The 14,200-nt window shown below is 39.6% G+C and overlaps 1 protein-coding gene across 2 annotated transcripts; it reads left to right on the top strand.

The window, feature by feature from the left end:
* Positions 1–540: 540 nt before the first annotated feature.
* Positions 541–14,134, top strand: impdh1a (IMP (inosine 5'-monophosphate) dehydrogenase 1a). Of its 2 annotated transcripts, XM_058646259.1 has the most exons (16): positions 541–1,566; positions 3,932–4,030; positions 4,809–4,857; positions 6,285–6,386; positions 6,502–6,576; positions 8,286–8,492; positions 8,999–9,086; positions 9,161–9,360; positions 9,436–9,526; positions 9,641–9,736; positions 9,870–10,013; positions 10,669–10,810; positions 10,900–11,043; positions 11,131–11,214; positions 12,522–12,538; positions 12,691–14,134. In XM_058646259.1, the coding sequence occupies exons 1-16, from the start codon at positions 1,331–1,333 to the stop codon at positions 12,792–12,794; spliced, it is 1,878 nt and encodes a 625-aa protein (XP_058502242.1). In that variant the 5' UTR covers positions 541–1,330; the 3' UTR covers positions 12,795–14,134. The 2 variants fall into 2 exon arrangements, with proteins under 2 accessions (XP_058502242.1, XP_058502243.1); XM_058646260.1 differs by lacking the exon at positions 12,522–12,538 and having other exon boundaries at positions 12,691–12,800.
* Positions 14,135–14,200: the final 66 nt, after the last annotated feature.

The following is a 14,200-nucleotide window of genomic DNA, read 5'->3' as shown; positions in this document are numbered from 1 at the left end:
GGGCAACCAAGGCAACAAAGTTATTCTCTTGCCTCAGTTTGACTCAGTTGGTTGATCACTACTATTAAACCGAGTTATCGAGTTAATTAAAGTTCAAATAATATCAGAAAAATAAATATTTGAAGAACTTGAAGTTTAATCTCTTATTAAACACAGCACTATTATCACAACATGAGTGACTATATCTGGGATTAAAGTCACCTAACTAAAAAAACCAACAGTGAATTCCACTTGTTTTGAAAGGTTCTACTTTCCTTCACAAACACACACATTTATGACGTGTCCTTGCAGAAGCTGCAGTGAAACGGTCGATTCACCGCTCCGACTCCCTCAGCACCGAACACTCTCACGTTCACGCCGCGGCGCGACAATGAGGTGAAAGTGTCCAGTGTTTCAGGCGTCATCTTGACCTGTCCTTCTCCTCCACAGTCCTACTGGTGCTCTCCACCCGATAACACCCATCTCACCCCACCCCGTCCCTGCATTAACGCTCCCAATCCTCTTTGTGGGAGAGTGACGTCTGCTACTGTCAGAAACAGAGTTAAGCTCAGCAGGCACCAGGAGAACAGAGTGGGGAGAGAAGCTCCCTGCCTTAGGGATAACCAAGCAGCTCTGCTCCTCCACAGGGACGAGGGATTCTGCCACCTAACAAGATCTGACTCTTTGCCCCTGTGGCTGCTCCTGCCTCCAGCTGGGGAACAAACAGGTGCAACATCATATCAAATTTGCTTTGGCAAGATACTCAACTTCAGCAACAGGTGAGCTTCAAACTCTTGCCACCTGGCTGAAGGCCTCGACGGCCTCCAAGGATGAGTGCTAGGAAACCGGAATACAAAACCTCCTCCAGGAAAACAACATTGTTTTGAGACATTTCTACGACGACTGCTGCTGCTGCTGCTGCTGGAAGGATTTCAGAAGCAGACATCTCCATCTGTTTCATTCTGCTGTACGCGAGGCCGAGTTTGTGAAATTGTGTCCGTTGTGGTCCATTGTTACAGGGTTTGCTGACCAGACATACGCGGCTTCCTCTCATGTCAGGTGTGTCTGAAAGGTGTTTGTGTGAGCATGTACTCAAAGCAATGGGTGCTCATGAGAGCTTATAATTGAATCTAAGTGTGTTGCTATTGGGAGCCACTGGGGACATTGTCTACTTGGTGCATGTGTGTGTGTGTGTGTGTGTGTGTGTGAGGGTGTGATGATTTTGTTCATGTGTATGATACAAGTCAGAAGTGCTTGAAGAGTGAGTGAGAGAGTGAGTGAGTGAGTGAGTAGGTGTTTGTGTTTGAGGTGGTGGGGCCCTGTGGAGGTTGTAGCCCTGGATTTCCCAGAGATGGAGGGTCATGGTTATGACCGCTTTGGAGATGGAGAGAGGGACACTTACCAGATTGATTACCGGAGGATTGTGGGCGACATGGAGCCAGCACGGCCTCGCATCTCAAACAGAGACGGGGAACAAGCCCCCGCCTTTGGCGCCTACGCCCACCCGGCGCCACATGGACACGGGCATGAGACTGCGGCCCAGCGATACAGTGCTACACGGATCCAAGCTGGATTTGAACCCGAAAGGTCGGTGTCACACTCACTTCTCTGAATAACATGCAAGGTCTCGAATGTCGTATTTACTAGATGAAGTGTTTGTGGACACAGAGTTTAAGTTTAAAGCTGCAGTGTGTAATCTTTGGTCATCGTGGTTGATGTTAAAAAGACTCATTTTTATGACAGCAGTGACTCACCAAAACAAAAGCACCAAAACAGCAATTCATGCATTATTGGGCCATGTGTTTTACCTTACAAGGCCAAATCTCAAATTCTAGAGGAAAAGCTGAACTATGCTTCATGGTAGAAAAGTTCCTTCTTCTTTAATAAGGAGCAGCACAGCAACTTGCCTATAACGAAATGTCACGTTGTAGAAAATGTTGGACCAATAACATGCAGGACACGTGGTGTGTGTGTGTGTGTGTGTGTGTGTGTGTGTGTGCAGTGATCGGCATATCTGCAGAGTGTAACTTTGAATGATATGTCTTTGTTGACGATGTTATTATTCTACGTCTGCTTGAATATTCTTCATTTTATCAATTGAAAATGTTCTAATTTTAAGAAAAATAATCTACCAATGAAGAAAGCTTGGCTAGAATAACTGAAACAAGCTTGTTAATCTAATGTTCCTTAAAACAAGGAATGGGACACAAGAGACAAAAGTGACCTGCGTTTTATCAAACTGTGTTCACAAGCAAAGAATGTCTGCGATGTTAGAAATACTTAACATGAGTCTTCCTTTTCTTGATTAAGGCGACTTTACTAATGTATACTTTAAAATGTCATTGATTTGTACACACACACACACACACACACACACACACACACACACACTAATCTGTGATAGTGAGTATTGAACACACAAACCAGGAGCAGGAGCAGTTCTAGGATTTCATGGAAACCACTGTTAAAGCCTGTTACTGGTAATTAAAATCAGAATTTTTCTTAAAAGCAGATTATTTTTCTAGTTAAAAACATTGCCAACATTCATTTCCTTTGCCAGAAACGAGGCTTATTTACTTTACTTCCTGTAACATTTATTATTCTGCCTCTCTTTGGCCTTTGGCTCTGTCGGGCAAAACCATCAGACCTGATTGAGGGAGTGTTTGTGTGAATACAGTGGCAGCACAGGGTCACACAGGGTCAAGAAGCTGTTATCACATCAAACTACTGAACAATTGAGTTTCTTGGAGCAGTAGAATTCACTTTTTGTTTGTTTCTTTCTTTTCTCGGGTCAACAGCCTTGAATTTGAAAATGTTGCTGCCTCCATGTGTCACAGGGAAAAAAATGAATCAGCATTGTGTGAACTCCTTTGACAATGGTTTGAATGTAACAGACACTTCTCTAACTATAACATTGTGAATGCAATGTTTTCTGATGTTTATCCACTAAACTCACAAGCTCATTTATCACTCACAGCACAGCAGATCCTCTTATCTGCTGTGCTGTCGTCACAGAAGGACTTTCCATGGACAACGACGGATTCTTTTTATTAGCATGTCTGGCGTCTACATTGGTAAAAGGATCCGCCTCCTGCAAGCGTGTGAGAAAACAGGAGGTCAAGAGTTAAAGTGGCAATTATCGTGTTGTGAACAAGGCGTAAATCAGAATCAGAACACTTAATTAATCCCCGGGAGAAATAAGTTGCATTACATCCACGGTTCTCAAGTGGTTCTCAGGTGGTTCTTGGTATAAAAGGTTTGAGAACCACTGTATTACAAAAAAATAATATATAAAAGATAAAATGTGTAATACACATCATATTTGTAAGTTAATAGAATTTGTGAAGATGTGTACTGAAAAGCATTCAATTCAATTAAAGTGGTTAAATATAATTATATTTATCTCTTTCTGACAGTATATTTGTAATAATTATTGCAATTAATATGTTGCTTACTTACTATGCTGTACTTAAAAGAAAGTACGACCTTATTCTTGGTCGTACATTTATTTTTTGTTACATTTCTGTACACATTTATCAAATCACGACCCACAAACGGGTTGACGTTTGCTTGGAAATGATTGGTTTACCAGTTCAAAGATTTACCCAGATACAGGGTATGGTTGTCAATAAATGAGTGGTTACAATGTACCCAAGTTTGTACTAGTCCTGACTGATGATGTGACCTTTAAAACGAGAGTCTGGTCAAGAGGGGAGTGGTCTAAAGACAGTTCAGTAGAGTTTAAGATTATAACACAATATTCCATCATGATATCACAGCTAAGATACGTATGATGATATTTCACCAATTTAAAAGAGGTATTAAATATAATATGGAGAATTGATGCAATTAAAAAGAGATAATTAGACATTTTAGAAAAAGAAATGAATACAAATGTCTTGGTTAAATGGGTTAAAATGGCCGCTGCTTGATGTGTGTCGTCCTATTGCAGCATGGCTGACTACTTGATCAGTGGAGGCACAGGTTATGTTCCTGAAGACGGTTTAACAGCACAGCAACTCTTCTCCATTGGTGACGGACTCACATACAAGTAAGAAAATCCTATTGTTGCTGTCGATCTGCCCTCGAGTGTTTCTTCATGGACTTCTGCCATATGAGTCCAGACTTTTTGAACTTTCTAGTTAAATATTTTTGCTGCATTTTGTCAAAAAAAAAAATCAACTAATGCTATTTAACACATTTTATACATGGTTTTTGAATTAGTTTCTCTTTTTTCTTATCATTGAGGGTTTTTTTTTATATTGTTTTGCTCTTGTTTGAAGAAACCTAATAAATATATTCTTCTTGTTCTTCATATAAAAACAAGTGGACTTAAACACAGACACATTTCTAGCACACAGCGTGTGCACGTGCACCAGTGACACAGAATTATGCAACATGCTCCATTAAGTGTTTAGTAATATCACTGATGACACATCTGCTTGTTTCCAACATGGAGGATTATGATGAACGAGACTTTCAAGGATAAGTCTGAGTGGTGTCACGGACATTAAAAGCACTGCCTGTGTGTATGTGTGTGTGTGTGTGTACGTGTGTGTGTATACAGTTCACTAACGAGTGATGAGTGGAGTTTCCTTAATGGAGGCTATATAGAGGATTTATCAGTGGTGCAGAGGATAAATGGAGAATATTTAAGTGGGTTGAAATGCTTAACATTATGCCTGCTTGAAAAACTGCTGCATTGGAGGAATTAAAGTTGTATGATCCTTTTTATGGCAAAAGTAATGATGAATATAATCTAATAGTTTTGTAGCTGCAGTATAAGATGTTACGCTCAGACCACGTCTGTTTTCTCTCCCTCCTCTCAGTGACTTTTTGATCCTGCCTGGCTTCATAGATTTCACATCTGATGAGGTGGTGAGTACAACCACACTGTGGAGCACAAAAACTGCACTTCTGCACCTGCAGCTAAACATGCCAGAAATCAAGCTTTAGACTATCAGAGAGTACACAGTGAATTAAGTAAAATTAAATTAGTCTGTACACACACACCAGCATTTTCTTGTCATAATGTATTATATTGTTAATTGGGTCATGACCATCTTCAAAAAGTGGGACCCCAGAAAACTATTTTAAATTTAAAACATGAGAAAATGCATAAGAAATGAATAAGCATTTATGGAATGTTAATTCATGTTTTAACTAAACATTTAATAATGTTATTCCCATAATTTGAGGGTTTTTAAAGCTACTGGTAACATCAGTTAACAAGGTTAGCTGTTTATATAAGTACCAAATTACTTATTAATTAACTAGTATAATAAATTTAAGTATTAATTAACCATCCATCACCTTAATAATGCTCCATGTGTTTTGTATGAGAAGGTGCCAACCAATAAAATGTATTATTAGCATTATTATTATGTGTTTAACAAAGACTTCACAACGATGTATTAACCTTTATTTAATCTTAATAAAAATACTTAAAAAAAAGGGTCACATGGATCATCAATAAAGGCAGCGTTTGCTTAAGTGATGCTTGAGCTAATGTTAAGTCATGATTATTTAGTGCTATTATACAATTGTATACAGAAAATATCTATAAATGTTATCCAAAGAAAGACATTTACAGTTACTTAAAGCTCAAATTAACTGTCAGTTAACAGTTATTACTGACATGAACAGTAGCTTTATAGATCCTTGAATACCCTGTATTCATTTCCTAATTTCATTAACCTGAACATAAATGAGCGGTTAATTAAAACTGTATTGTAAAGCGTTACCTTTGTTAATTCTGTTTTATTTCACTCTTCATGAGCAGTTAGACTCGTGACAGGCAAAGAGTTTTTCATGTGCGATTCCTTCAGGCTGCAACCGTCTTCCTGCCCTTGACCTTATTTAAAAACGCTAGTGTTTTGTTCAAATATTCTATCCCTCACAAATATCCATGTGCACAGTCAGGGGTTTCCATGTAATTAATTCCAGTAATTTAGTTGAGGCTCCTTAAGCAGCGGGGTGTTTATTTGACTTGCTTTGTTTTCGTCTCTGCCCTGCTCTGCTGGGACGTTCAATTAATTTCCTGCCTCGGTCACATGGGTGATAACTCTGAAGTAGGTGTTCAAAACAGACACACCTGCGCTATCTAACACTCACTAACTCAGGAGGTCAATTCAGCATCAGTTTAGAACATTTTTGTTTATTGGCAAAAATAAAAATTAAGATTGTGTTGTGCTGCACACTATTTAACACACACACACACACACACACACACACTCATTGGTGTAGACCTATTTTCTGTCATGAGGTCATTACGTGTTTCTCTTTCTAAATGCACCACACTTTAGGATCTAACATCTGCGCTGACAAGGAAGATCACCCTGAAGACGCCGCTCATTTCGTCTCCCATGGATACCGTCACAGAGTCATCTATGGCCATCGCCATGGCAGTGAGTGCACAGCACGACCTGACACACACAGACCACAGAGCTCACCTGCTCCAATGAATCACGTGTACATGAGTATAATGAGTCTCTTCCTTGTCTCTGATTGGCTGCTTTCCAGCTGATGGGTGGGATTGGCATCATTCATCATAACTGCACAGTAGAGTTGCAGGCTAATGAGGTGCGCAAAGTCAAGGTAAGACAGACGCTGTCAACACGGTGTGTGTGTGACACTCACTGTGGCACCAGCTGCCCTCAGTGACCTGGTTTCCATTACAATGCACTGAAAACTGTAGCTGGATTTGGTAAAGGAAAATCCACATGTATGCACTGCTGTTAATAAGCAAATGTTGGGCGTTAGTTAAGTAGTAGATGCACACACTTTAAAATATAGTTCACCTCAAAATAACTCATTAGTCAGGGGTGTTAAACTCAAGTGACCTGGGGGCCAATGAGCATCTAGTCTGGTCAGGAGGGGGCAAGTCCAGAGAAAATATGACCTTCAAATCATAACAATAATCCATCACGATATCACAGTCAAGCTATTTTGCAGAATTTCAAAATAAAAGTGCTGGTTTTGATATGGAACAATGTCTACTTCACAATAATAATATTATTATATTCATGATGCGAAAAAAAATCTATTAATATCAAAAAAAGTAAATAATGAGGACAACTGCAATCAAAACACCTAATGTACTTACATATGTCATTTAATGTTGTAATGCCTGTCATTTGATAACAACCATATGTCTTATTATTAATATTGTAAAAAATGTTGCTGGCAAATATGTAGTATTACATTCTGTCTATATTCTATCACCTCAATGGCAGCTGTGTTTAAAAAATGCAAGGAGCATCTGTCTGTCATAACTATCCAACGTGTCACCTGACAGGCTTCAAATTTGGTAGGTGACTTAGTAAGGGCACCAGTGTGTGGAGTGACAACTTTGGTAGTGTTTAGTTAAAAACATCCAAGATTATCAGAAAAAAGTGCAACACTTTTGCGCCCCAAATCCCACAGTGCTGCACTGACAGATATTCCATTCATCTGTAACTCCAAAAATACCCACAAACATAAAAAACAGGCACATATTGAATAGTTACTGCACTGATTGTTTAGTGCCTTCATTTAGTTTTTGTCCACAAATTGGAAATGCACATAACAGGCGACCCAGCGACTGACTGAGAAAATGTTTATCATCATGCTATTACATTTATACATATTACATTGTTTTCATACAATACACACCTTGACATTTACTAAAACAGTAAAAATGAAGTAAAGAAGAGGAGAGGACCTACCACGACTGGAAAATGGAAATAAAACAAACAAACCATAACACTATGTGGTTGAACTCCTAGCACCTCAGACACGCCGGTGAAAGAAACAAAATCAAAACTGCAACACAAACTCAACCTTTTAAAAAAAAGTCACTATTACTAAAGCAAATTACTGTTAAAACAATACTGAAATAATACGAACAGCAGGTAGTGCTTTGCAGACATGTCTTTCTTTTCTTTCTACATACAATAACGGCAGAGCCACTTTAATACATCATGCACCTCAGGGTAAACCATGCAATAAAAAGCTAAATATAATATAATATGATATAATGTGTAAACATCCTGTTTGACTTACCAGAGCCTCGCATGGAGAAGCAGCCAAGACAATGTTGTCATGAGGAGAGCAGAGTGTTTCACACCTGCTGCCAATCAGCCAATTTATCCCTGATTTCCTGGCTTGACAAAGTTGTCTCTCCTAGGTCCTAGTGCCCCTCTGCTACCTTTTATGCTTTCATCTTATCATATCATGGAAACCATCTTTTAATAACAAACACTTGTATGTATGGTCCATTTTTCTTTATTTTCAACTCCACCCCTCTTGTGCTCTGTTCCTGTCAGAAATTTGAGCAGGGCTTCATTACAGACCCGGTGGTGATGAGTCCCCGACACACAGTGGGCGACGTGTTCGAGGCCAAGACACGCCATGGTTTCTCTGGGATCCCCGTTACAGAAACTGGCCAGATGGGCAGCAAGCTGGTCGGCATCGTCACCTCCAGAGACATTGACTTCCTGTCTGAGAAGGACCACGACAAACCGCTGGAGGAGGTCAGGCTCCGACTGATGTGTGTTTGTTTCAGGAGGACTTCAGGCACACACGGGGAAAACATGGAACCAAACTGAAGCAAACTAGAGGAACTGGGCCTGGTTTAGGGTTTCTAGAGTTTTTACCATGGTTCTCACCCCAACCCTAACCCAGTGTTGAGCATTAAAAAAACACAAAGATACATTTTGTGAACCCTAAACGGACCAAATCAGTTCTTAAATTGGGAAGATGACATCTACAGAGACATATGCAAGTTGTACATACAGTTCTATTACCAAACAGTTTATTTGAGCATCTGAATAAGTGAATTATGCCTGCTGGACATCAACCAATGAAAGAGGTTCGATTATAAAAGAGCAGCTGGTTAAATTAAATAAAATAAATGTATGTGAACCAGTTTTGGAACTATGAACTTAGTTGAAAAAAGCTGTCCTGGAGGGGGGAAAACACCCCTGATTAAATGTATATTTGACACAGTTTTATTCATTTGAACCTCTTTTGGATTCAGGCAATGACAAAAAGAGAAGATTTAGTTGTTGCACCAGCTGGAGTCACACTGAAGGAGGCTAATGATATACTGCAACGGAGCAAAAAAGGTAAAACATTACCAGAAAAGTCTTTCGTCTGTAGAGTCTTGAAGTATTCAGCCTGACCCCTCTGACCCCTGTAGGTAAGCTCCCGATAGTGAACGACAGTGATGAGCTGGTGGCCATCATTGCTCGGACTGACTTAAAGAAGAACAGAGACTACCCCTTGGCTTCTAAGGACTCCCGCAAGCAGCTTTTGTGCGGGGCTGCCATCGGCACCAGGGAGGATGACAAATACAGACTGGACATCCTAGTGCAGGCTGGGGTGGATGTGGTCGTCCTGGTAGGTCTTAACTGCGTTAAAAATGCTTGTTTTTTCTTGAAAATGTATCTAATCTGACTGCATATAAACTTGCAGGACTCCTCCCAAGGAAACTCAGTGTATCAGATCAACATGATAAACTACATCAAACAGAAGTACCCTGAGCTGCAGGTGGTCGGAGGAAATGGTGAAGTCATTGTCTGAACTCTCTCCTGCATGTGTGGAGTCAAACCTCCTCCTCAACAATCCCTTCACCATTTACAGAAGCTTGTTTTCTTTCTGTGCCTCTGATTCTGTGTAGTGGTGACAGCTGCTCAGGCCAAGAACCTCATAGATGCAGGTGTGGATGCTCTGAGAGTGGGCATGGGATGTGGCTCCATCTGTATCACCCAGGAAGGTTGGATGCTGTGTGCACTATACATACATATATATGTGTTATATATCAGAAAATAATATTGTTTCCTATCAAGTGAAAGGTAAAGCGTGTACACGTACATTATTGTGTTCATTATTTTACTCCTGTCTGTCAGTGATGGCCTGTGGACGACCCCAAGGAACATCAGTGTACAAGGTGGCAGAATACGCTCGTCGCTTTGGAGTGCCGGTGATTGCTGATGGAGGAATTCAGACGGTTGGACATGTGGTTAAAGCTCTGGCCCTGGGAGCATCAACGGGTACATTTATAAAGATTTTTATGATATTTATATGTGTGAAAAGCAGTTTACAACTGTAGAAGTCAGCACTGCATGATTATCTTTTAGTGGGACATGTAATAGAGCAAAAACAAGTCTTAGTATCGTAGTTATTGTTGTTTATTTGTAGATATTGACTGAGCAGTGAGCTCTTTTACAGCGATGCCCTGAGGTTGTATTTGAAACTGGGTAGCACAACATTAACAATACAAAACAGAACAATAAAATGACCAAATTCAGGTGAAGCAAACACAAATACAGAGCAGCGTCTGGTCATGAGGAGAAAAAAAGAAGATAAAAAAAAATACATATAAAAGATAATAATAAAGGTTTATTAAAAACAACACTTTAGAAGCAATTAAAGTGAAAATAACTAGGTTAAAAAAAACAAATGCAGGGAAAATGAGTAAATGTTTAAAATGTTTAATGACTCAACTTTCTTCTTCATTCCCCTTTTTTGGTGCTAAAAACTAAAAGCTAATGTACCAAGTTCAGCGTGAATCAGGGCAATTTCAAGATTCATTATTAAGCACCGTGAGTGCGTTTAATGTTAGATGGTGCTGGTTTTTATTGGAGAAGTGAGTTAATGGGGGATCATGTTTAACAGTGCTTAATAGTCCCTTATTTCTGCCCTCAGTGATGATGGGGTCGTTGCTGGCGGCAACCACTGAAGCTCCAGGAGAGTATTTCTTTTCAGATGGTGTGCGTCTGAAGAAGTACAGAGGAATGGGCTCGCTGGACGCCATGGAGAAAAACAACAGTCAGAAACGCTACTTCAGGTGCTGTGACAGGGACTTTTCGTCTGCACATGTTGATTTTAGAAAAAGCTGCACTCTTATTTTGTTTGAATATTTTTGTGTGTGTCCAGTGAGGGAGATAAAGTCAAGGTGGCCCAAGGTGTGTCAGGCTCAGTACAAGATAAAGGCTCCATCCATAAATTTGCTCCTTACCTCATCGCTGGCATCCAACATGGCTGTCAGGACATAGGAGCCAAGAGTTTGTCCATTTTACGGTAGGTTTGGAATCATTTGTTTGTGTGTTTGTGACTTGTTTGACTCTAAGTTTACAGTGTGTGTGTGTGTGTGTGTCTCTCTCTCAGGTCGATGATGTATTCTGGAGAGCTGAAGTTTGAGAAGAGGACCATGTCTGCTCAAATGGAGGGAGGAGTTCATGGCCTCCACTCGTAAGTCTGACTTTTTCCCCCTTCTCACTCCACACTTACAAATGTTTGTATAGTCCTAAAGGTCCAGTGTGTAAGATTTAAATGTTAAGAATGCAGATAATAACAAACGGTGGACTCATCCTTTCATCCCTCCCTTTTCCAAATGTGTCGGATAGCAATCGGACCTTGATGTGGACACCGGTGACACATGTTAATACCAGGTGTAAATGCATGTGCTACATGAGCGCTATCCGATCACAGAAAACACATCTAATGTCAGGTGTAAAGGGCGGTTAAGACACGAGCTATCGGCCACCTACAATGCTGTGCTGAGCTCGCTTCCTAAAAGGATCAACAGTCACACACAGAACAATGAAGACAAACTCCAACACTCACACAACAGCAGACGCTTCTGACCCTTTTTCACACCTTGACTCAGGTGAATCTAACAACTCTCTAGACAGGTATCCAGTCTACAGAGGTGAAATAGCAGTTATTCAGAACTGAAGAAGCTTCTTGGATGAGAGGTGAATCATCTTCAAACCTAAATCAAGCAAAGTCCAGTTGCCTACAGCTAACTGCTGAAGATGCATTGGCTTTCACACACCAGAAAAGATCTTGTCCTTCTTCATTTGTGTATTAAGCTCATGCTTAAAAAAAACAAACGTGTGCTCTCGGGCATCAACAACACTCTTGCTTCTGATTTGACTCTGGACTAGCTTCTCTGTCTCTCCCGAGCCATTTCCCAGTTTTTTCAGTTCCACCTCAGGGTCTCGTGTCCAGCCGTCCCTGGTCTGTCCCCTCTCCGTTTTCCTGTTTATGTTCAGAGTGTGAGTGCTGGTTTCCTCAGTGTGTGTCTGATCCAGTCCACTTTCTTCCTCAGGATCTGCCTGCCAACTTTCTCTTGTCCCTCTGTTCGCCACAGTCCATTGTTAGTGATTTCGTCGAGCCACCTGATGTTAAATATACCTCAGACAGCTGTTAGTAAAGGTCTAAATCTTCTGACATGACAAATGATTTTTTATTTTATAGCGATTATGTGCTTATAAAAACACATGTATGTGATGTATATTCCCTTTCTGCCAATAAACTGGCCTAAATGTTACACACTGGACCTCAAGGTTTGAAACTGTTAAAATAGTGATTAAAATACCAGTGATTTGAGTGTTTTTCTGTCCTTAGCTGTTTCCACTTGTTGTCTTAGCTTCACTTGGATTCGTTTGTCAAAAAACCTTTTATAATCAAATTCAATGTGTTTTACCTGTGTTTAGCACCATCAAACTGTCTTCTCTCTTCCTCTTTTTTTCTTATCCATGCTATCATATTAGATTTTCTTATGTGCCATGTAAGTACATCCACGTGGTTATAATGACTCCATCATTGTCTTCTATTGTCTTCTTTGTCTTCTTTGTCTTCTATTCATTCATCTCCATTTTAGATATTCTGCTTTTTAGAAAATGCTGATGCGTCACTCTGTTTTTCAATCTTCAAATGTAGTTATGAAAAGCGGCTTTACTGAGTCGTCAGGAAAGGGAAACGCTCGATCGGGACCTACCATTCCAACCCCAGCAGCCACGAACAGATGCAGTGGGCACATGTGACCAAACTACACGCCACAAGAAGCTGTTGTCGTCACCTGGCAATACTTGTTTGTGTTCTCCTTGTCTGTTCCATCTCTAACACCTTTAAGTTTAGATCAAACTACTTCAATCTGAGTCTGAAGGTTAAGGGAGGGTCACACCTGTTAAAGGACATATGAACTCTGTCTTCCTCTGGCTGAGGCCAAGGTGTAGTGAGGTTAATGTGATTACTCTGTTCATCCCTTATTATAGCTGAGCTCTGAAATCCGCCCTTAGTATTGAGTATACAAGAAATCTTGCAGTTTTAGCCTTTTCTTTCCCTGCTCATTCAATATCCCACAAGTGTTGTTATAGGAAATCAGGAATCCATATATATGTATATATATACATATACATATATATATATATATGACATTACAAAAAGCAACTTAGTCTTTGACAAAATGTCTCACATTTTATTAATGATAAATGTTGTAAAAAGCACATGTAAAATGATCTAATATACTAACATACCAGTATTTAGACATGGCCACACCATATTTTCTAGCCTGTGATCTTGTGTATAAATCTTACTGGGTCAAAGGTCATATTTTCAGTTTCTTCTTATTGCATTGCATAGTACATCTATCCGTCCGTCCATCCATTCATCCATACACTACTTTATTCTCCACACATGTATTTTCTCTTTGTGAAAATGAGGGTGTTACAGTGTAACTCACCCTGCATGACAAACCAGGAATCAGCCTTAATTCACCTTTCCATGATTATTACAATGAGCACCACAAAGGAGCAAACACCTGATAATGACACTCTGGATTTCACCTTATTTGCAATAGAACGTACTGGATAACAAACGGTCTTGGTAACAAACACAGGATAGAATCCTATACTTTTAAATAATCTAATGATCAGTCTATACAATATACTCATATATATTCACACATGTTGGGATCTCCATAATGTAAGTTTGCAAAGGCATATTGTAAATCACATGGCTATTGAATGTACATATATAAGTTATGTGTCTCATTTTCCGACTCACTACTTAAAAACAGAGCCAATGAGTCAGTTGAGCAAAGCCAGGTCACCCAAGTTAGATTGTTTTGTAGAATTATAGATGTTTTGGGCAATTTTAAAATAAGATTTCTTCATTTTGTCAAAACTACGACTATCTTTGGTATGAAATATGTCACTATGTCATATAAACACTGGATCTTTATTTGGCAATCGTGCAGCCAGTTGATTGATGATTACAGATTATACAGAAATTGTGAATGTATTTTTGTTTTATCCAATTAAAGGATTCTGAATTATTAAGTGTACATAGTGTTGCATTAATAAAGGTTATTTTAACATTGGAATTTTGAAATTGCTTCATCTCAACACAAACAGAGAGTAAATTGCATTCCTTAGGTGTTTTTTCCCAT

The sequence above is a fragment of the Solea solea genome, chromosome 12 (assembly GCF_958295425.1).
Source record: "Solea solea chromosome 12, fSolSol10.1, whole genome shotgun sequence".
NCBI classification, from domain to species: domain Eukaryota; kingdom Metazoa; phylum Chordata; class Actinopteri; order Pleuronectiformes; family Soleidae; genus Solea; species Solea solea.
The sequence above is the reverse complement of the archived record's forward strand: the minus strand, read 5'-3'. Positions and strand labels throughout refer to the sequence as shown.